Genomic DNA, 23,970 nt, shown 5'->3' with positions numbered 1-23,970 from the left:
GCTCCTCAGCATATAAAACAGAAGTGATCAGTGAAAATTTCAAAAGCCATTAATCATAATTGATGGCTGGATAGAACTGCAGTCCCGGACCAGTGGGGAGTTGTGGCATTATAAAGAATAAAACCATTTATTTGTTGAGCTGCTGTAGAGACCGCCAGGACTATTGACACCAGTTATCTACATCATTTGTATCGCAGGTTCCATCTCGTCTGCAGCTGTTATTCACACATTTTCATTATCTTTACTTTGAATAATAGATTTTTTAATACAATTTTGTGTTTCACCTTTCTAAATATTTCCTTTGGCAATATTAGCAGACGCACTCAACATGGAACTACGCATGTCGCAAATCTGAAATGAAACACAATGTTTGGAGACATTTGTTGGCCAGGCAACGTCTCATAGAATCACACAACACGGAAACAGGCCCTTTGGCCCAATTTTTTCACACAGAGAGTAGTGTGTCTGTGGAATTCTCTGCCTCAGAGGGTGGTAGAGGCTGGTTCTCTGGATAATTTCAAGAGAGAGCTAGATAGGGCTCTTAAAGATAGCAGAGACAGGGGATATGGGGAGAAGGCAGGAACAGGGGTACTGATTGGGGATGATCAGCCATGATCACATTGAATGACGGTGCTGGCTCGAAGGGCCAAATGGCCTACTCCTGCACCTATTGTCTATAACTCATCCATGCTGACTGAGACGGCCGCTCTAAGCTGGCCCCACTTGCCTGTGTTTGGTCCATATCCCTCCAAGGGTTCCTGACATGAAAGATTGCCTGATGATGTCCTCCACAGTCTGCCTGATCCACTACGCTGTCTTCTGCGCAAGACTCCAGCATCTGCTGTTCATTGTGTCTCCCTCAAAAGCTTTCCTATCCTATCTGTGGAAAGGGAAACAATTAAGATTTCAAGTCTGGGACCCTTGGTCAGAACTCCTGATGCACTGATGAGGAGCAGTGAATGTGTTCATTTGGTAGTTTGTGCGACTATTTTGAAGAGTTTATTTTGTCAAAGTGACAGCCTGCCCCCAATTAAAATGTACTGAACATTACTCTGTTACTTCTTCCAGCTGGTCTTACAGAGTAAGGATCCTTCAAGTATCCATCCAATTCTCCCAGAGCTTTACCACCTTGTAAGTCTCCGCAGCCTCTTGCGTAACTGGTACAGGAGCCTGAAAACTGTAACGTCCAGGTTCAGGAACAGCTTCTTCCTTACAGCCATTTGGCTGTTAAACACGACAACCTCAAATAAGCTCTGAACTAGACGATTATTTTTATTATTGCACTATCATTGATTTTGTGTGTGTGTGTGTGTATATATATATATATGTGATCTATATATGTGAGTGTGTGTGTCTATACACACACACTGAACCTTTTTTCTCTCGTTTTTCATATTGTTTACAGTGTATTATGATTACATATTCTGTTGTGCTGCTTCAAGTAAGAATTTCATTGTTCTATCTGGGACACATGACAAAAAACACTCTTGACTCAGTATCTTCTGCGTGGTCGTGAAACCATTACTGCTCGAGATTCTGCCTCCAGGCAAAAAACAAAGTGCTGGGGGAACTCAGCAGGTCAGGCAGGGAATGTGGAATGAAAAGGTGATATTTTGGGTCGGGGCCCTTCTTCAGATGAAATCAGTGTGGGATTAATGTAAATGGGGATTTAATGGTGGACAAAGGGTCTGTTTCTGTGCTGTGTGACTATGTTCAGTATTCTGGTTTAATGTATATTCTCATGAGCCATTGGTTGGAATTACCATATTGCTGTATTTCCTTTAGATAATGCCCATTCTTTATGCATAATGGTTTACCATAATTTCCAATACAAACTGCTGCATAAATGTAATTGGGAAAACATGATCCATGAACTAGTTTGATCCTACTTAAAGAGTAACCACAATTCTTATAATCATAACTGTGAGCTTCATGACTTTTCTTAAAATGTCCCCATCAGTGCAAAAGGCAAAAAGACTTGCGGGTTTGTAGTTGAATTGCCCCTCGTGTGTAGGGAGTGGATGAGAAAGTGGGATCAAGAACTAATGTGAACAGGTGATCATTGGTTGGCTGAAGGGCCTGTTTCTATGCTGTATCTTTCAAACAATTAATCAATACAGATAAAATGAATCAATTTCAAGAAAGCCAGGGATGTTTAATTTCCATTTGTACCGGCACCAGAACAATGAGATTCTTACTTGCTGCAGCTTTACTGGGCATTAATGTAACATCACACAAATAAATAGAAACAGCAATACAGTAAATTAATAACTAATACTAGGTAACAATACCAGGTTCACTGAACCAAATTACAAAAATTAGACCCAAGATTGTAGATAATCAACAGTAATTCAGTCTCTGTGTTGAAGAGGCGTTTTTGAAATGCGTGCACTGTGCGTGCTGTGTCTCCTATTCCCCCCCTTCCCGCCACCTCCCCCCCGTTGCGGTGCAGTTCATTAGCAGGCGGCACTGCGGTGGGATGGCTCCATCTCCGGGGAGCTCAAGTGTGACAAAGCCACGAGTAAACTTTGACACATTCTCCAACACTTTGCTGAGCATTGCAAATTTAATTTTGCCAAGCAAATGGATTTTGTTCTCATTTTCTTTTTGCCTAAAGCAGTTTTATTGCAAATGTCAGGTGAGGGAGTGATTTGTTTCAGCAACATTTCTGTGCAAGTCTTTTAATGTCTGCGTTAATTTATGGCCGGGGGCAATGGTCACGAAACAGCAACTGCATTGTGACTCTTGTTTGTGTTGGGACACAAGGAACTGTAGAAAAAAGACACAAAGTGCTGCAGTAACTCAGCAGGGCAGGCAGCATCTCATGGATAGGTGACGTTTTGGATGTGGACTTGCATCTAATTTAGTGGCCAAAGAATCACAGTGGTTTGGACAGTGAGTGGTCAACCTCCATTGGAAAGGGTATTGGTGACCGAGACACTATGGCCACCCATCACATGCAGGGTCAACATTACCACATGTAGTGTAATGACAATAGACAATAGGTGCAGGAGTAGGCCATTCGGCCCTTCGAGCCAGCACCACCATTCAATGTGATCATGGCTGATCATCCACAATCAGTACCCCGTTCCTGCCTTCTGCCAGGTTTGGTGATGATGGAATGGAGGGACATCGTTCCCAATGGAGCAGGGTTGAGGCCGTGAATAATCTTTTCTTGCTTATGAAACATTGCCACTGGTCTTGGAAAGAATCTTGTGTTGCCAATTTCCAATGCTTAGGCATTTGAAATCTATCCCAAAATAAACTTCAGATTCACTACGCCCTGTTACTGTTCTATGTCATAAAACCGTCCTGGATGCTTGCCCGTCTTTAAATTCTGGTTGGATTATTTGGATGTGGTTGCTGTTACTATGTATGTTTGACTCAGTTATTCAGCTACAGTTGTTCCAGAACTATACTCCATATTCAGGAGTGCAGCTGTGGAATAACCAGACACAGGCAGTGAGTCTTTTCACAGAATATCTTGTTCTGTGGTGACTTCGAGTGAAGCAAATCTCAATGCTGTTTATATAGAGACACAAGTTTAAAATGCAGCTGAGCAAACTGGTCAAACTGTGAAATTTCTATCACGATGGTTTATTAGTGTTCAAACAATCTTGTAATTCCCCTCCAGTCTCCTTCTATCCCTCGCCCACACCACAATCCCGGTACGCCGATACACACCATTGCTCCCACCACACTTTTCACCCCTACACACTCATCTTCCATCCTGAATCCCATCTTCTATCCCCCTCCACCCACATCCATCCTGCTGGCTTTACATTTCACTCCACTCTCTTTTGTCTCCTTTTCACCTCTAGCCTGTCACCCATCCCCTCCACTGTATCCACTGTCACTTGCCAAGCTTTGTTCCACCCCATCTCTCTTTTCCAGCTTTCTCTCCATCAGTCTGAAGAAGGATGCTGACCCTAAATTCCTTCCACAGATGCTGCCTGACCTGCTATGTTCCTCCAGCACTTTGCTTTTTGCTCAAGATTCCAGCATCTCGTTAAATATTTCAAACTGAGGTCTTTCACAGCTGATATTCCTTTAAAGACTAAGGATAAAGGTCGACACAAAAAGCTGGAGTAACTCAGGACAGGCAGCATCTCTGGAGAGAAGGAATGGGTGACATTTCGGGTCGAGACCCTACTTCAGACCCGAAACGTCCCATTCCTTCTCTCCAGAGATACTGCCTGCCCTGAGTTACTCCAGCTTATAGTGTCTATCTTTGGTTTAAACCAGCACCTGCAGTTCCTTCTTACATGAAGGATAAAGGTCAGTCAAAAAGAGGTATTTTTAAGAAATTGCAAATCTGAGTCTGACAATGGCTTAATTCAGCATTTCATCCCAACTTAAAATGATTCTGTTATTAAGAGGTTAATACATTTTGAATGCGCTTCGTATGATCCCAAAACAACAGGAAGGAAGTGCAGACTGTTTAGAAGAGGCAGTTTGTGGGTTACTGGAGTGACCTCATCGGGATGAGTTCATTTCCTGAGGAGTCAGCTGTAGCTCTGCCTTCGTTTCACTCTCTGTTGAAGGACACTTTGGCTCCTTTACAGAAATGTGCTGAAGCCCTCTCTTTGTTGAGGGAGCTGCATGAAATAATCCCTTTGTTGGGAAAGTCCCACTCCAACGGCAGCAGAGATTTCATCATCCTCAACACACTAGCAAGCTTCATGTTCAAGAATGTACTTTTATTTGAATTCTGAAAGCTGTCCAGTTGAATGGCTCTCTCCGTTGCAGTTTACCGGATCCATTTACACAGCAACCCGTGACAAATTCTCATTTCATCTTTGCAGAATCGACCAGGTTTTATGGTCTCACTCCACATTATTGGATGGATGCAGACTGGTTGTCTAAAGCTTGACAAAACAAGCAATCAATTTTTATTGAAGAATGTTAACTTTTTATTAACTTACCTGAGAAAATCTCTAACTGGTTGTAAATTACAAGGAAAATAATCAGAACTAGGGTAATGCGACAGACTGCGTACTTTCCTTTAAGTGCAGGCTTGTTCACACTGATATCAATGTTACATTTTCCGGCTGTACCAACAGGTTGTGTTTGGTAGTGTGAAAGATACCAGCTTGGATATAAAGCCTCCAGCCAAGATAGACCTGACACTGGCTGTAAAATGTTTATATTTTCAGAGGGGAATTACTAGTGTCTTAGTCATTAATGTAACTTTATATTTACCATGTCCAAGACTTAATGGAGTAGTTATCAATAAAGAGATGGCATTACATTTTTGTATTATTGAGATTAGAAATTAAATGAAAAGTGAAACAAGGAAATTAAATGAAAAGTGAAACAAGGAATGTTCAAAACTTGTGATCGACCACCAACTAATCCAAAGAATCATTTAAAAACACGACTTTACAACAGGAATAATTTTATTAAGAAAACACATTACATCAGTATAAGTTTTGCACTGTGAACTCCTTGACTTCTGCATCCTCTTGTGACCAAAGCTTTCCGTGACTACAAAGCAATCATTCTTAATTCTGTTCCAAAATATGTGGGTTAAAAGGTTTCTTTTATTTTTAAAGAATGCTTCTTTGATGTTTTTTTCCCAAGACATCAAAATAACATTAAGCACAAATTTCACAGAGAATACAACTACTAATACATAACAATGATTTAGAGTTGTTTAAGAAGGAACTGCAGATGCCCGAAAAATCGAAGGTAGACAAAAATGCTGGAGAAACTCAGCGGGTGAGGCAGCATCTATGTAGTGAAGGGTGAAACATCACCTATTCCTTCACTCCATAGATGCTGCCTCACCCGCTGAATTTCTCCAGCATTTTTGAATACACAACAATGAAGTGTTATGTCAGAGTTTTTTTTAAATGACACCATTGTTAAATTAGTTTAAACTTGTTTCTGCAAACAAGTCCCTTTCTGTTCAATAATTGACCACAAATGGACAGATTTTGGAAGTCACTTTAACAACAGCTCTGGATGATCCATATTGTTTTTTTCAAGGAGATGACAGGGTTTAGGTATTGTGGACATCTCGCAAGCAAACACATGCAGGTGAAATGTTATGCCATCGTACAAAGGCATAAAACACTGGCAAGCCAAAGTGACCTTTGAGTCGTTCTTTCATGAATTACACCCGAAAGTGAATCAAGATTTGTTCAGTATTACCTTTGACCAATTATACCAATGATTCCTCTGCATCTATAGCCAATGCCACTTGGGATAAATGCTATTACAGCAAAAATGTTCCTACAAACCTTTACTCTTCACTTCAAGATTTACAAAGATATTAAGTTCTTAAAACAGTTTGTTTGCATATTAAAAGTCAGTTTGTACTATACAGTTTCAAAAAATACAGAATTGTATACAGAATGTAAACTCAAAAATGTATAGAAAAGAGCATTTCATATTTCCCAAACAAATGCTACATAAAATAATAATTGGTACAGATCTCAATACGTTTTTCAATGGTGTAAGGTTTGAAGACTCCACCCAAGAATCATTCTGGCTGTGCCAGCATTGTATTCATTTCCTTCCCTGCGTTGAACAATGGATATACAAAGTATAAATACCTAGATATGGTTTCTTTCAAATATTATACACAATTTATTTTCCTATGAACAGTATAAATAATTAAAAGGCATTTTTTACAAACATATGCTGAACTTTTTATATTAAAAGATCATCTAAAAACAAATATTTAAAAATCTAGTCTTACATTACAAAAAATAAAAATTAATGTTAAAAAAACCTTAAATACATCAAGGATTGAAAATGACAATCTGGAGTTTAAATAGCTTTCATATGTACACATGACAAAGATTTAGAAAACAATGAAGCTTATAAAACTGATATACATTAATAACCTTTTATCAAGTAAGTAAAGAATGGTATGAGCAGGTAACAATGTCTTACTGCTTTAAGAGCATCGTATTTGCACTCTTCCTACAATCGCTTAAATCACAGCTCAATAATCCAACAATATTCCTGAAATAATACACTGTATGATGTTACATTTACAACAAATGGGCAGTAAATTTGTAATCACTCAAATTGATTAGTAAATGATGTTGGATTACGAACTCTGATTTATTGAGGTGAAATTGTCTTAAATTGCAGCGGTTGTCAAAATTAACTGCTCTTTTATGTTAAACTTTGAACACATGGCCTTAAGTAATCCAATACTCTAAAACAAAGTCTCACTATCAACACAGTCACTGTGTGAGGTGTTGAAGAACAACTTTCAGTTGGATGATTAGCATCTAACCGAAAGAAACAACCTTTCATTAGTGAACATACTTATGAATAATGGTATAAATGTCCATGCTAATATTATGTACGATATTTTTAATACTTAACTGTATCTAAATTTCACAGTGACAAGTATCATTGTTGAAAATTATAATCTTAAAGTGATTTAATTATGTAGTGAACCAACAATGTAGAGTTTATCACTGGCTAGGTTAATATTAGATTAAAATTAAAGGGAAAATTGAAGGGAATAACTTTATGTGGAGATTACTTACATTGACAGCTGGAAGACAGATAGTGGAGATGGCCAGTGGCCATGGGAGAAGAACAGACGCATTTTTGAACATTAAGCGTAAAGGAAACCAAGCGGGGAAAGCGAGGTGGAGAAGGGTAGCAAAGACAGCAAGAGTGTTGATGGGCAAGGAAATATCTGGGCAAACTAGAGGTGAAAGGAACTGAGAAAGGGAGAGAATCAGAATGATTAACATTAATATTGGGAGGATCAATATTAAGAATGGAGAGAAGAGTGAGAGGGAATTTGGGTAGAAGGAAGGGCTGGTACTATTTTGGACAAGAGACAAGCAGACAGAATTGATGCAAGTGGGGAGATTTTGTGGAAGCAGCAATTAGCGGGACCACAGCAACTCAATACCAAAGGGCAGCAAAAACAAAAAGTCTGACAAACAGCCTAGTTGTGATGAAGAGTGTGGAAACCAGCAGAGGACATGCCATACAGTACTGGTAAGTGACGCTAGATTTGTGAAGGAAAGGCAACTAGAAACAAAATAGACACAAAAGTAATTGCTGGGATCTAGAGCAGAAATCAAAGTGCTTGAGATCCCAGCGGGTCAGGCAGCACCTGTGGAGGGAGTGGACCATAACTATCCACGGAAGCTGCCTGACCTGCTGAGTTCTCCAGCACTTTGATTTCTCCTCTAGAAACAAAGTACTGTAGAGTGGAAGCAGAAGGGAGAGCGAGAAGAGGAAAGGATAATAGTGAGGGTTGAGATTAGGTGAGGAGGAAGGAAGACCAGCAAAGAGAGAGAGTGGAGAGGGAATAACAAAGCAAGCAAGAAATCAGACATAGAAATAAAAGGGAACTAGAATGGAAGCAGTCACGCGGTTAGCATTGTGACAACTCGAGTGAAAGGAGACCTGGTGAGGAGACCAAATAAAGTCCATCACAAGAGGAAATCAACCAGTGGGCAATGTGATCAGTCAGCTGCTGACAATACTGGTGGCCGCAATGTTGCAAATACAAAAGTAATAGATGGTTGATGTTTGGGTGTTGGTGGATGGAGGGGTAGTAGTGGAGAAAGATATACATCTTCAAACAGCCAACAATGGGGATGAAATGGGAGAATATTGTGAAGAGCAGCCAAGCTCAGGGAAGACAAAGTGGAATAATCTGGCACTAAAGAGGTGGTATCACAGGGAAGGGGGTTGTCCAAAATGACAGCAGGTTTTTCATCAGCTGAGCAAGTGGGCTGAAGAATGGCTAAGAGAGCTGAGATAAGTGTGAGGTGTATGTTGTGGGAAGTCAAACCAGGGCTGAACCTTCACAATGGGGCCCAGGGGCGCAATGTACAGCAGAGGGATCTAGGAGTTCCCTGAGAGTGGCATCACGGGCTGATAGGGTGGTCAAGAAGCCTTTTGCTACAGTGGCCTTCAGCAGTAAGCATATTGAATATAGAAGTTGGAACGCTATGTTACAGTTATACAAGACATTGGTGAGGCTGCATTTGGAATACTGCGTTCAGGTTTGGTCACACTGTTATAGGATGGATGTCAATAAGCTGGCAAGTGTGTAGAGAAGAATGACGAGGATGTTGCCTGGACCTGAGGGCCTGAGCTATGGGGGGGGGGGGGGGGGTAGTTGGAGCACACAAGCTAAAGGGTGATATTATACACGTGTATAAAATCATAAGGGTGAATCAGTGTTTTATTCAGAGTAGGGAAATGAAGAACCAGAGGACATAGGTTTAAGCTGAGAGGGGAAAGATTTAATACAAACCAGAGGCAACGTTTTCACTCAGATGGTTATAGGTATATGGAATGAACTGCCAGAGGTAGATGAGGCAGGAACAGCAACAACATTTAAAAGACTCTCGGATATGTACGTAGAAAGGAAAGGTTCAGAGGGATATGGACCATATGCGGGCAAATGAGACTAGCTTAGATGGGGCATCTTGGCTGGCATGGATGAGTTGGGCCGAAGGGCCTGTGTCTGTGCTCTGACAGAAAACAAAAAGATACTGACTAGGAAAAACAAAATGTTTAAATAAGGTTATAGTAAAATATGCAGATGCCAGTAATTAAATTAAAACAAATATAAACACCAGATGGAGTTTGTGCAGAGGGGCAGAGTTAGTGTTTTAGGACATTGATCATTGGAACAAGTTAGAAAACACAAGTAACAAAGTCAGGGACAAGTTGAGAGAAATAAGAGAATGTCTTAAAATGGATATTGGGACTGATCAACATTTATTAACATCAGCTGCTTCTGTGGTTGGGGGGGGGCGGGGTCCGAGGGAAGCACAGAGAGCTCTTCCAGCTTTTGTTCGGATTCCCAGGTTGTATGTTTCCCAGCTCTGGTTCCTCCAACCATCCTCATTCTGCTCCCTCTGGTTAGACAGATTAGCTGCCCTGAGTCTCCAACCTGCTCTCGATGCTGAGACCAGTCTCCATCAAGCCACAGACATTCTCTTTGTTCTCTCCATCGTTCCCCCTATCTGCATCTTACAAACAGGCATATTTGATCATTTTACCATATTTTGACAGGGTGATGAAAGCAATGCCGTTTACTGGGGCAGCGGAGAGGGGATGGAGTGGGCAAAGCACGGCAGTGGTGGAGACAAGGAAGTGGGAAAGAACAAAGAACATCTGTGAGGCAAATTAAAACCTTTCTGGCCCATCTAAAGGCCAAAGAGGAATCTTTGGAGAGGAAAGTACAATGGGTTTACAAACCAGACTCAGAGTCGACAATAAGGAATGATAGATCAGGGAATTAATTGGAAAAGAGGAACAAAAACGAAACACAAAAGGAAGGTTATGTCAATCCAAAGGGGAATTTCATTGGAATGAATATTAAATTTGAACAGCTACACTGAGAAATGTATTTGCATAAAACAGTACAAATGTTGTGATTTATGTAGGTTACTATTATTTCCAATGGTGAGACACTCTTGTGATCCCACTTTGACTGATGCTTTGGGGCTACATGAGATGACGTCTCATACTTCTTGGCTTGGGAACCGCTGGGGAACTTGGACCACGATGACCTTCACATGCTACTCTTTGGGCAAAATGGTCTGACTCCGACAGTAAGGTAAACCCTTGCCCAAATGATTGGAACCTGCTGGCCACCCCACCCAACCTCCAAGATAGTCGTAAGGGTCCACACCCACAACATCACCTGTCCATGCTCTCCAGAGATGCTGCCTGACCCCCCCTGAGTTACTCCAGCACTTTGTGTCTTTTCTCCATGATATACAGCTGATCCATTGAGCATTAGCACACCCAACAATGCATAGCCATTCCCCACCCACCCAATGTAGTGCTGGTCCACACAACAATGCTGTTGCCCCTGCACCCCCCACCCACAGAAACGTTCAGACACTCTGCTGAAACTATCCCCCACTCTTGCAATAAGGTTCAGTTGGTCCAGTCTTGTCTCCAATGGGAAACCATATCTCCAGAGACCTTTCCAGAAGCCGCCCATACAATTTAAATGTAGGGTTTGGGGTTAGGTTTTGTAATAAAGTCAATAAAGTGTTTTAAAAACTACAGCGAACCACAAGGAACAGCAGATGCTGGAATCTTGCGTAAAACAAAGTGCTGGAGGAATGTAGCGTGTCAGGCAGCTTCTGTGGAGGCAATCAATGGACAGATGACGTTTCGGGAGCTTTCTGCAGACTGACGAGACTAATGTAGTAGGGGGAGGACAAAGATGGCAAGTGATAGGTGGATGCGATGTAAGTGGAGGTGGGAGATGTGGCAGAGGGGTGGACTAAGGCTAAAGATGAAAAGGAGACCAGAGTATCTGCTAAGGAGAGGAGAGAAATGTAAAGCCAGAGGGAGTGATATAGATGGAAATGGACAGGCAGAGTCGAGGGGGGGGGGGGGGAAGAGGGTGGGATAGTGGGAGACATGGGTGCACACTGGGGGGGGGGGGGGGCAGGAAAGGGAGAGGGGGAAGTGGGTTATTACTTAAAATTGGAGAATACAAATGTTTCTACTGTTGGCAAACTTACTGCGGTGGTTACAGTCGGCAGTGGTTTCTGTAAGAGCGCAATACACACCTGGTTTTCCATAACAGAGCTGGGCCAATGCTGTTCAGGGTAACCCAGTCATGCAAGGCAGCCCCAAAAAGCATTAGTGAGGACACCTAATTTGAACATGCAAGGAATCTAATCTTTCTTTCCCAAAATGAGTTGTAACTCACTTCTGGCTCCCAGTGAACACATTGCAGGTTTGTGGCCAAGTTAAATGAGGGGCATCTGCAGGAACAATAATGAATGGTGGTTCCTGCTCGAGTACCAAACACTTCAGCAAAACTAACGTGACGATTGATCCCTTCAACACAAGTGTTCTAGCTGGTTGTGATTCACTGCTTTGTTCCAGAACCAAACAATCTGAAAATGTGAGAGAAAGCTAACTAATAATTGGACCCTGCAATTTACAAGTTCTTTCCATTGTGACCAATGATTGCACTCTGTCTTTAATTAACATTTAAAAGTCAGTTTTCTTAAAAGTCGATGATTAATTTATCGAAACACTGTAGTGTAAAATATGTTCAGCACTGGGCCAAATCCAGTGGTATCAAACCAGCTGCTTATTATACATTGACTGCACAATCTTCAGAAGCACGAACTTCAATAAATAGCACATATAACAGTAGGCCCTTGCCCCACTGCGCCTGCTTTGTTTTCTCATCTAATTCATCTTCGTTAGGCCAAAAATAAAACCAAATTGCACTGATGTCCGAGCTGACTGGTGGAGGGAATGGTCAATCTGGAGATGCTTCAGCAACAGTTAATGTCTCCCTGGTCAAGTATATTAGTGGACTGGTGCAACAGTGATTGCTGTTCCAACCACCTCTTGATCCATACACATCAACTGGTCACTAAAGGGAATCATACAACAGCAATACAGATGAAAGAAATGTAGTAAATACTGTTCTCATAACCCATTAAACCAGCGCTTTCTTGTCCGATTATCTATACAGTGCCATTGTGGAAATGATTCAACCATCTCAGCAGCGTAACCCAGGTCCCTCAAGAGTTTTGTGATTATAAATCAACAGTTTGCTTCTCCACCACAGTTTACATTTTGCAATCTACAGTGAACTCGACAATAAAACCTGAAAATCTCTTCTGAACATCTCAAATTACACTTGGGCCGTCAGGTGAAGCGCAATATGCAAGGATTACTTTAGAAGGCAGAGCCACGTCACCTCCCAGCTACGAGGCACAGTTCAGTACTCAGCCTGATTTTTCATCCGAGGCATTTGGATCTGAAGGCAAAGAGCGTGATTTACACTGGGATAACGAGTGGCGAGCTGATGATCTGGACGGAAAGCACGAGGTGAGGGACTGAGATGTACAGTCACAGGAGGCCTCCTGCACAAGAACAGCAATGAGATTCAATGTCAATATTAAACAGTGCAACATTTCACCCAACAAGCATTCAGAATCATGATATTCTACACAATTAGTTTATCTGTGCTTGCTAACGTAGATAACTCACTATTGCATTTGGAGTTAGTTATTGCCCAATAGCGGAAGTGTGTAGAAGCAGATAGACACAAAATGCTGGAATAACTCAGCGGGATAGGCAGCATCTCTGGGGAGAAGGAATGGGCGATGTTTCAGGTCGAGACCCTTCTTCAGACTCTTTACGTCATCCATTCCTTCTCTCCAGAGGTGCTGCCTGTCCCGCTGAGTTACTCAAGCATTTTGTGTCTACCTTTGATTTAAACCAGCAGTTCTTTCCTACAGTATGTATAAGCAGTATAGATACTATTTGAGGCTTGGTTTCCTTGGTTTGAGCGTTGATCCTGATGTTATAGCACAAGTATTTTGTGTTTTAATAGTAATTTAAATGTTAATTCAAAATCTAGGCTGAGAAACAATTGCTTTTACCAAGCTAAGGAGATGGTTCTAGGAGATTCTTCAGAGGTATCATCCATGTAAAATAAATATACCGCTTCTTCAAATGGAAAAAAAATGGCAGTAGCAAAGTGACAGCAATTTCATTTTCAGGATAACATGCAGTGTTAATAGGCCAGGGAATAGTTTAGCTGTTTGTCGTTACAGTCACGAGTGACATTTGGCACCCACTCCTCACCAACATCCACCACCCTGTATTAAACAATATGCACCTGGTTTATAACTGGAAAATACACTGATTCTACAATAATCTGGCAGTCAGTTTATTGGGGGTGTCAGAATGCCTGATTTTCTGGACTACATAGAACAGTGCAGCCCAGGAACAGGCCATTCGGCCCACAATGTCTGTGCTGAACATGATGCTATTGTATGCTATTTAAAAGATAATCATATCCTAGTTAGGAAATGTTAAATATAAAAGCTCCTGGTGAAATATGTGGCTTTAAGAGATGACATGTTAAATGAGATAGAAGAGCAAATAAGAACTTTACCTCCAGCAGACCAGACGTGCCGGCATCCCGTGCATCCGGGTCTTTAGGTCCCTGGCCTGGAGTGGGCGTTGGTGGTTTTTGGTCCTCCTTGTTTGGTTGCTTGGAAAGCCTTTTGTTAACGATACGGGAGACACTCTCGACTTGTGTTTGAGCCACTGGAGTGGTCACATCTGTTTTTCTGACACTTTCATCAGAGATGGGTACTTTTATTGGCTTGTCACCTCCATTTGCTGGACTCTGGGATCTACCACACACGTTCCTGAAGAACTCCTGGACAATCCCATATCTTGATGTGTCCCCTTTTGTTTTTGCTTCATGCTGGCTTGATTTCCAAATGGAGTCAACACTTCCCGAAGCATGCTCGACGACATTAAACAAGCTGGAGAGGCCGTCGTTGATTGAACTCAGCACGGGACTATCCCTGGTAGTCGTGGACCTAGCCCAGGCTGACTCATTCTGCCCCCTCTGGGACATGGCCCAAGGACTTCGCTCCCTTGTGTGATCTATTTTTGATGAGCTTCTGCGCTGCAGTTTGGGCGATCCGTACTTTGGCGAACAGCAGGGACGTTCGAATTTTGTCGGCAGCTTCTCCAAGGACGACGAGAGTTGCTTGCTGCGGGAACTCTGGGTTGGCATCAGCAAGGAGCCTCGTGAAGCCCAGGATCGGTGAAGACTGCTGGAGAGTGACCTGGGACTCTCAGTCTGCAGGCCGACGCTGATATTGCGGGTTGTCTGGGTACCGATGCTGACAACCCCAGCCGTCTGGCTGGCTGTATCGTTGACCGTCCTCTCCAGCGGGTTGGTGCAGATCACATTCCTCACACAGTTGGCCACCTCCTTCATGTCATCGCTCATGTTGCCCGATATCTGTAGATCACGCAGGGCAGATGTAAACCCCGAGGCAGCGGCGGTGGGAACGGAAACGGGACGATCTCCGTTTCCACTCTTCAGCAGCTCCTGATGCTTGGACAGATTATTGAACCACCTGCTGCACACGTTCTCTGAACGCTCTGAATCGCCCGTTTGTTTGGGTCTCGCCATGGTGAACAGGAAACCGGGTTCAATCACAACCTTGCCGTCATTGCTGTGGACCAAAGAGCCATCCAGCCTGCGCAGGACCGGAGGGCTGTAGTAAATGCGGATGCCCGTTCTGTCTGGGGCGGTGTAGCTCCTCTGCATCTGCTTCTTGTTCAGTTGGGGATTAACCAGATTTGCGGTCATGGTGAAGTCCCAGGATGAGATTACAGGCACTTCCGTCGTTGATTGCTTGATCAGCCTGTCCTCTGATTTCTCATATAAGGAATCATCATCGTGAGGTGCGTGTTTCCGATTCTTTATGTTCAGCTCCTCAAGGTTTTTGAAGCTTTTTGATGCCGGTCCAGTTGTGGGTGGTAAATATGGAGATGTATCCAACAAGCTCTCAAACTCTGACATTGAAGAAACCGACTTGGCTCTAGAAATAATGCATTTGAAAATGGATTATTTATTTTACCCTTTGTGCAATAAAAGAATGGACTAAGAAATAAATTATGGTGCCAAGCTGACCTTACATGGGCAAAGTTAGTTACGAGCGGAATTCAGAGCTTTACAACTGAAATGCTAGTTACGTATCACATATCTGTTATCGTATCACACACTGTTCTTGTTAACTCCAAGTGCCATGTAAGGGTTGACTTCCCATATCATTAAAGACAGGGTCTAAATGACTGAGAGTGTATGTACATGGAGAATAGCCAGCAAACTCAGGGTGATGCTAATCTCATGCGCAGAATGCAAGGATAACCTACATAGAAATCTGTTATGGTTCTGACGATGTTAAAGGTTCTATTGTGGCGGCACCCAGTGGTTAGGCCACTTGCTATGCAAACCCTCGGCAGTCGGGGGTAGGGTCACATGACTGTGCAATGGCGGGAAGGAGTTGTCACGGGGTATAGGGGTGTGCCCTAGTTTATAACAAACCCCGGGTCAACCTTCTCTCTCTCTCTTCCCCTTCTCTCTTCGCGTGAGTGACCTGCCACCTCAGCAAGAACCTGGCTCGAGCCCATGAGGCAACGGTCTCGCAGCAGCAACAATGACTTTTGTGTCTGTGACTTTAGTCCTCTAACTAAACGTGGATGTATATCTAACCTATAATGCCTGAATAAAGAAACCGTTTATTCACGGCGTTTGGTGTCTCTACACAATCGATAGCTCTGTCATAGAGTTATAGTGTGGAAACTGGCCCTTTCGCCCAACTTGTCCACGTGAGCTAGTCAACCTTAACATCACTCCTACATCCATTGCAGTTACTGACTCAGTGTTTAGTTTACACAAAATGGGACTATTATCGTTCCTGTAAAATGTTAAACATTGATGCAACTGTTATTGTTAAAACAATTAAATAATTCCATTAGGTGGTGGAACAGAAACAAATTCATCTGTTGGAGCAATCTGTAAGAACAATCTTTAAACAAAAAAAAATCACAATTAGGTCAGTGGGCTTTCACCCGAGAGAATGTGTGCAACGCTGCGTCAATTGAAAACTTCAAATCAGAATCTGCCAGGTTCTAAAGGTAAATGCAGCAGTGGGAATAAATGAAGCTGACCAGCAGAACCTACAGGACAGGCTGCATGATCTACTTATGGATCTTTTCCCTCCACTCCTCTGTATCAAACATTTTAAACTTCAGCTCAATGCAAAGCAAATGTAACTAAAAGTTAGTTAATTTGGATGTGGTCAAGTATCAAACTTGGGAATGAAGCCGGCAGTAATTGTCGAACTGTTTCTACACTTGCAATCTAATTATTGATTTACAATATTTACCGTTGTAGATTAGTCCCCTTTGCCTCCAATTCATCACAGGTTTCCTTTATGTTGTTTCTGTGCTGCAGCATCTGAAAAAAATACAAACATGTAATGTGACTTGGAACTAATGAAGTGACTGCCCTCAGGCTCCGGTGAATCTGTTCGAATTTCCTCAGGCTATATCTGGTCAGTTATCATCTGGAAAAGCCACCACATCCCTGGGCCAGCAGGACAATATAATGCTCGAGTGCCACTGCCACTAAACCTCTGCAGCTCTTTGATCTATCCAGCAATTTGTCTCGGTCATTCCCCAGGGTTAAGGATACACTTCACTGCAACAACGCCACACAGCAGAATGGTGTGGGTGGGGACGATTCCCTTCAGATGCAGTTTAATTTTCAAATGCTGGCTAAACCCATTTGGAAACTGCAGAAGGAATTTTCTACCCTAAAGTTTTTTTAAAGATGCAAGTATTTGACTTTGATTTAAGAGTATCTTGATCTGATTCAGAAAGGAAAAAAGCATGATGTGCTGTCCTTGTGCTGCAATGTGATTTGGTGGGGTGCTGGATTACTTCCACTTTAAACAAGCCAAACCTGTTTGTATTTAGTTGAGTTTATTGTCACGTATACAGAGGTACTGTGAAAAGCTTTTGTTGCATGCTAACCAGTCAGCAGAAAGACAGTACAGGTGCACAACCTTTTATCCGAAATTCCAAATAATGAAAAGCTCCGAATAGCAGACATTTTTTCGGTCCTTGAAGAAAGGTCCTTGAAGACGTTCACCGAGGGCGGCCTGCAGAGGTGACAGCGGAACCTCCGGTCGGTCCTTGAAGAAAGGGGAACTAAATCCCCATTCATAAAAGAGAAGGTGAGGGTATATTGCGCGGGAGGGTTAATAATTGACAATCTGCTGCTGCCTGCCGAGTTAAAAAGTTCCCACGGTAGACTCACGATACACAGTGTATCGTGAGTCTTGCGTGGGAACTTTTTAACTCAGCGGGCAGGCAGCAGCAGATTGTCGCTCCCTTCAGTTTCACCCCACCTACACCCCTCTGCTTCCCTGCCATGTGTGTGACCCCTTCCCACCCCTCTCCAGCTCCCCGCCCATTGCACCGGCGCGGGGGCTTTGCACTGTCTTCACGTCGGCGATGCCAGCAGGTCAGTGCCAGTCACCGGAGACGTCAGGACCAACGGGACACCGACCCCCAGGCCCACTGCAAGCACGGAGATCCCAGAGACCCACAGCCAGCAGCAGCCCAGCCCCGTTCCAACTCCAGAGGAACACGCTCCCCGTAGGGACAGAAGCTGATGGTGTGCAAGGAAAGTCTTGTTCTTGGGGTTGCGGATGAGGGGGCGCAGCTCGGGCTGTGACGTCTCCGGCCACCCCCCTGTACAGGAGCTGAGACTGGGAACTGTACCGCCCTTGCAGGTGAGCAGGAGAATGGGATTGTTTGCAGTTGCAGAGGGAGGGGGCAAGGGCGGTACAGTTCCCAGTCTCAGCTCCTGTCCAGGGGGGTGGCCGGAGACGTTAGGACCAACGGAACACCGACTGCAAGCACGGAGATCCCAGAGACTCACAGCCAGCAGCAACTCTAGCCCAGCCCCGTTCCAACTCCAGAGGAACCCGGGTTGCAGATGAGGGGGCGCAGCTCGGGCTGTGGGCGAACTGCCACTTGTCGCTGTAGCGGCCCATCGGGGAGCGGGTTCCTGTTGGTCCTGACGTCTCCGGCCACCCCCCTGGACAGGAGCTGAGACTGGGAACTGTACCGTCCTTGCCCCCTCCCTCTGCAACTGCAAACAACCCCACTCTCCTGCTCACCTGCAAGGGCGGTACAGTTCCCAGTCTCAGCTCCTGTACAGGGGGGGTGGCCGGAGACGTCAGGACCACCAGAAGCCGCTCCCCGATGGGCCGCTACGGCGACAAGTGGCAGTTCGCCCACAGCCCGAGCTGCGCCCCCTCATCGGGACACCGACCCCCAGGCCCACTGCAAGCACGGAGATCCCAGATCAGCAACTCCAGCCCAGCCCCGCTCCAACTCCAGAGGAACACGCTCCCCGTAGGGGCAGAAGCTGATGGTGTGCAAGGTACATCTTCTTGGGGTGGCGCATCTCTGGCTGTGGGCGAACTGGCCACTTGTCGCCGTAGCGGTCCATCGAGGAGCGGATTCCTCTGGAGTTGGAAGGGGAGGGGGGTATTGTGCTGTTTGATCGCCCCCTGCTATCCCAGGGACAGGGAGACACAGCGGCTTTTGAGAATGGTGGGCAATCACTTCCAAAGTTCTGCCCACACAGTCAGTACACCTCTCCTACATTTGTCTCCCGCACTAAGATCATCTCGCAGAGAATGATCCCAGCCTAACCCTCCCTATTCTCTCCTATTCTGCAAGAAAAAACTACATTGAAGACTCAAACTCGCGATCGAGTAACTGCCGGGATCGAGGCGCAAACTCGCGACCTTGCGGATATGAGCCGAGCACTCTACCACTGAGCCAGCCGTTAAAATCTACGCTAAAAATCTTCCATTCCGAAAGCCGAAAAATTCCGAATTACGAAAAGTGTCTGGTCCCAAGGCTTTCGGATAAAAGGTTGTGCACCTGTACATGATTACAATCGAGCCATTCACAGTGTAGACACATGAAATAGCAGGGAACCGCGGGTCAAAGGAGTTGGAGGAATTGAGTGAAATCCAGGTTAGCCGGGAAGTGGTGTTGGGTAAATTAAATGGATTAAAGGCCGATAAATCCCCAGGGCCAGATAGGCTGCATCCCAGAGTACTTAAGGAAGTAGCTCCAGAAATAGTGGATGCATTAGTAATAATCTTTCAAAACTCTTTAGATTCTGGAGTAGTTCCTGAGGTTTGGCGGGTAGCAAACGTAACCCCACTTTTTAAGAAGGGAGGGAGAGAGAAAACGGGGAATTACAGACCAGTTAGTCTAACATCGGTAGTGGGGAAACTGCTAGAGTCAGTTATTAAAGATGGGATAGCAGCACATTTGGAAAGTGGTGAAATCATTGGACAAAGTCAGCATGGATTTACAAAAGGTAAATCATGTCTGACGAATCTTATAGAATTTTTCGAGGATGTAACTAGTAGCGTGGATAGGGGAGAACCAGTGGATGTGGTGTATCTGGACTTCCAGAAGGCTTTCGACAAGGTCCCACATAAGAGATTAGTTTACAAACGTAAAGCACACGGCATTGGGGGTTCAGTATTGATGTGGATAGAGAACTGGCTGGCAAACAGGAAGCAAAGAGTAGGAGTAAACGGGTCCTTTTCACAATGGCAGGCAGTGACTAGTGGGGTACCGCAAGGCTCAGTGCTGGGACCCCAGCTATTTACAATATATATTAATGATCTGGATGCGGTTCTACTGCAGTTGTACAGGGTCTTGGTGAGACCACACCTGGAGTATTGCGTACAGTTTTGGTCTCCAAATCTGAGGAAGGACATTATTGCCATAGAGGGAGTGCAGAGAAGGTTCACCAGACTGATTCCTGGGATGTCAGGACTGTCTTATGAAGAAAGACTGGATAGACTTGGTTTATACTCTCTGGAATTTAGGAGATTGAGAGGGGATCTTATAGAAACTTACAAAATTCTTAAGGGGTTGGACAGGCTAGATGCAGGAAGATTGCTCCCGATGTTGGGGAAGTCCAGGACAAGGGGTCACAGCTTAAGGATAAGGGGGAAATCCTTTAAAACCGAGATGAGAAGAACTTCTTTCACACAGAGAGTGGTGAATCTCTGGAACTCCCTGCCACAGAGGGTAGTCGAGGCCAGTTCATTGGCTATATTTAAGAGGGAGTTAGATGTGGCCCTTGTGGCTAAGGGGATCAGAGGGTATGGAGAGAAGGCAGGTACGGGATACTGAGTTGGATGATCAGCCATGATCATATTGAATGGCGGTGCAGGCTCGAAGGGCCGAATGGCCTACTCCTGCACCTAATTTCTATGTTTCTATGTTTCTATAAAGGGAATTATGTGGATAGCATTTAGTATCTTTAACACTGGATATTTGTAGTGGACTTTGTTTCCTCCTTCAGGTAAGAGATTTTCCTTTCTGTAATTTTATTGCAATACTCAACTCACAGGCGAATAGGAGACAGGGGCAGCACCAGATTTCTACTCCACTCCACTGGGCTCTCTGTGCTGTGCTAGAGACAGGGCGTGATGTGACAAGGTGCCTGGACAAGGGGCAGGCTCAGCACATCTCTAACTGAAGGCAGGTGGAATCCTGCAGTCTCCCATCCAACTGCTAACGCCGTAGGAGGTAGGATCACTCTCCTGAGGCAACCTCGGTGCGGGAGCAGATTCAAAGCTGAAAAGTAAACTCTGGTTGCTGATGTTGCCTCCCTGATGAACTTTTAAATATTCCAGCCTATGTGAACGTCGATTCCCGGAGCAGTTGGAGGGAATGATTCCACTGGCCAGCAACAACAGGTATATTCCTGATCTCACATCTCCTGCACTCTGTGTGTATTCACATGCATTAGGACACTGAGTGTACAATCACACAGAGTATACAGGGTTTGCTTACAGTGGCAACATACATCAGGCCTTAATATTGGCTGACAGAAGTTCATTCTACATGCACACATACATGGTAGAGACATTTAAATGGGAAAATAAGGCAGTTTTTTTTTTTTGCACTGATACAGCTCCTATCAACAAGCAATAGTAAAATGACAGTCGCCGTGGCTTTTTTTAGATTGAATAATTATTAATAAGCATGCCGCATGATGTTGCAAGTGGAATGAGATGAGTCCAACCATTTTGTGATGTGTGAATGCAGTCAGCTTAATATAACATGTGATTTGGCTGCAGGATCTTGCAGTTGGCTGCTCATTTAGTGGCGTTATGGGCCTGTCCCACTTAGGCCATTTTTCAGGCGACTGTCAAATCACTTGCCCGTTATGCAGGCGGGGGACAGGTCAAGCTGTCTGAGTGAAATTCACACGGTACAAAGCCACTGTGATACGGATACACACCACGATGAACAGGAAGGTTGCCGCTGTAATTAAGACGGCTAAAGCACAGTGTACGGTAAATCCTTTAAAAGAGGGGGGGAGAGGGGAGGGATGGGGGGAGAAGGAGTGGAGACAACTTTTAAGAAGTCAAGAGTTACACGGCTGTGAAGCTCGGCGGACATTTAACATTACCGGCCAGTTATCTTTGGTTCTGAAAACTACTGCTTACGTTTTTCCCCCCACAATGAGCCAATTCACCGGTCAGCACTGGCTGCAACCCACGAGAACCTTCGACCTCCTGGCGACCCACCTACGGCACGAGAATTCTCGCTACTCTACATGGTGGCTTCATTCTAGTCACCACTAATGTTTCAATGTGTTGAAAAATTTGCGGCGACCTTAATGAGGCCGCGACTAGTTCCCAGAATGCGGGAACTCCTCACGACCATGAAGGCGACTCCCCGGCAACCACCCGCGAACATGTGGCGACCGCATAGTCTCCTGCAGTCGCCAAAAAGTCTCCCAAGTGGGACAGGCCCATTAGACTTTCAGAGGTTCTGTTTGCTGAAAATTTGGCATCCAAATCATTGCATCTACTGCCGAGGTGAATCAGTAATCCCTTGTGCCTCCAACAGATCCCTCCTGAAGACATGGCGAGCAAGCTCCACATGTGCATTCCAGCAGCACTCTGCCTTTTCTTAAACCATACGTACACTTGTTGCAACAACATTTGCCCAGGCATTCTACAGCATCCTAATTCTATTTCAATATTAGTATAACGGTCCCAACGGGGTGACATTCATAATTTAGTACTGTTTGTGCCATCATAACTGCTACCTCCCCAGAGAGCAGAGCTTAGTGATGCAAACAGCGTGGAGGATGGTAAATGAGTTTCTTTATAACCGAAGGGCCTTGGACAGCTTCACACGGCAGCAATGCATTCACATGGCAGCAATGCATTCACACTGCAGCAATGCATTCACACTGCAATTGCCTTCCATATTGCCTTTCATTAACTCTAAGAGACGAAACCTTGCAGATCACAATATCTTTTCTGGTTTCTATTCCCTTTGTAAGGTCCTGTCAGAAGCACAAATCTACAAAGTCCATTCATGGCAACTGCAGGAATATATTAAAAAACTAAATTCAAATAGAGTCATCCTGCACAGGATCAGACCCCTCGGCCAACTTGTTCATGCTATCTAAGCTAGGCCCATTGCCCATATTCGCTCCACATCCCTCTAAACCGTAAGGACATAAAGAGCTGGAATAACAGCTAGTCAGGCAACATCTCTGGAGAACATGGACAGGTGATGTTTCAGGTTGGGACCCTTCTAAACCTTTCATATCCCTGTATTGTTGTTAGTGTACCTGCCTCAACTACTACTTCTGGCAGCACATTCCATACACCCACCTCCCTACATGAAGAACATTGGTAGACCTATGATACAACCTCTGGCCTAACAATTCCAGAAAATCAGTGAATGCTCATTATCTACTGTCTAAAATTGAACTGAGATCATGGTGTCATGCAGAGTGGATTATGTAAGGAACACATAATCTCTGTGGGAACCAGCCAGTAATGGCCAGCTCATTATTGCAATATCTGATATTTCCCTTGAAGCTCCGTCTCTTGGGCAGTAAGCAAGCAGAGCTCCATGATGCAATAGTGAAAGATGAAATGAGTGGGGAGCTTCTATGTTTTTGATGTTTCTCTTGTGAATGTAGATAACGCTGAATATATTCAATTTGTGGAATTAACGTAAATCATTGACTCAAGGAGGGAATAACAATGAAAACCTTTGCCAATAAAGTTACCAACTGGACCATGGACCAGACAGGCATTACTTTCAGTGGAAATGGCAATGCTGCTTCCATCAACATCTTAACTCTAGTAATGGGTTGCCACCGTGCCTACTGCTGGATAATGTTCCCACAATACAGTAAGCACAGGTTTAGACTTAATTCCAATGCCAGGACCATTATTGTTGGCCCATGCTAGGAGGGAATGAAAAAAGATACAGTTTGAAGCAATACTGGGATATAAGGGAGCTCCTGCCTAAAATATTTTAGTTTTTGTTCAGTCTGTGAATGTGCAGTGGACATCGGCAGGGTATAAGTGAATAATGTGGATCCGAGGGGAGACATTCTCCTTTGATCACCAGCACTACATGCGGTAGTCACCTTCACCCGTTCAGATCTATCAAATGGTGGAGTCAGAGAGAAACAGCGCGCAATCTGGACCTTCAGTCCGCTAGGCCCATGCTGACCATCAACCACCCATTTACAGGTAGCTTTACCCAAGGTGGACAATC

General features: G+C 44.2%; 1 protein-coding gene across 2 annotated transcripts in view; it reads right to left on the bottom strand.

Moving 5' to 3' along the window:
- Positions 1–11,004: 11,004 nt before the first annotated feature.
- The window catches only part of soga1 (suppressor of glucose, autophagy associated 1), a 70,440-nt gene continuing 57,474 nt past the window's right edge, over positions 11,005–23,970 (bottom strand). For both annotated transcript variants that reach the window (XM_033041308.1, XM_033041309.1), the window contains 3 exons: positions 16,704–16,774; positions 13,901–15,353; positions 11,005–12,860 (listed from right to left, as the gene is read on the bottom strand). In XM_033041308.1, the coding sequence (XP_032897199.1) occupies positions 12,723–12,860; positions 13,901–15,353; positions 16,704–16,774 (1,662 nt within the window). In that variant the 3' untranslated portion in view covers positions 11,005–12,722. The remainder of the gene's footprint in view (positions 12,861–13,900; positions 15,354–16,703; positions 16,775–23,970) is intronic.

The sequence above is a fragment of the Amblyraja radiata genome, chromosome 23 (genome assembly GCF_010909765.2).
Source record: "Amblyraja radiata isolate CabotCenter1 chromosome 23, sAmbRad1.1.pri, whole genome shotgun sequence".
Taxonomy (NCBI): domain Eukaryota; kingdom Metazoa; phylum Chordata; class Chondrichthyes; order Rajiformes; family Rajidae; genus Amblyraja; species Amblyraja radiata.
Note: the sequence above shows the minus strand (reverse complement) of the source record. Positions and strands in the feature narration are given on the sequence as shown.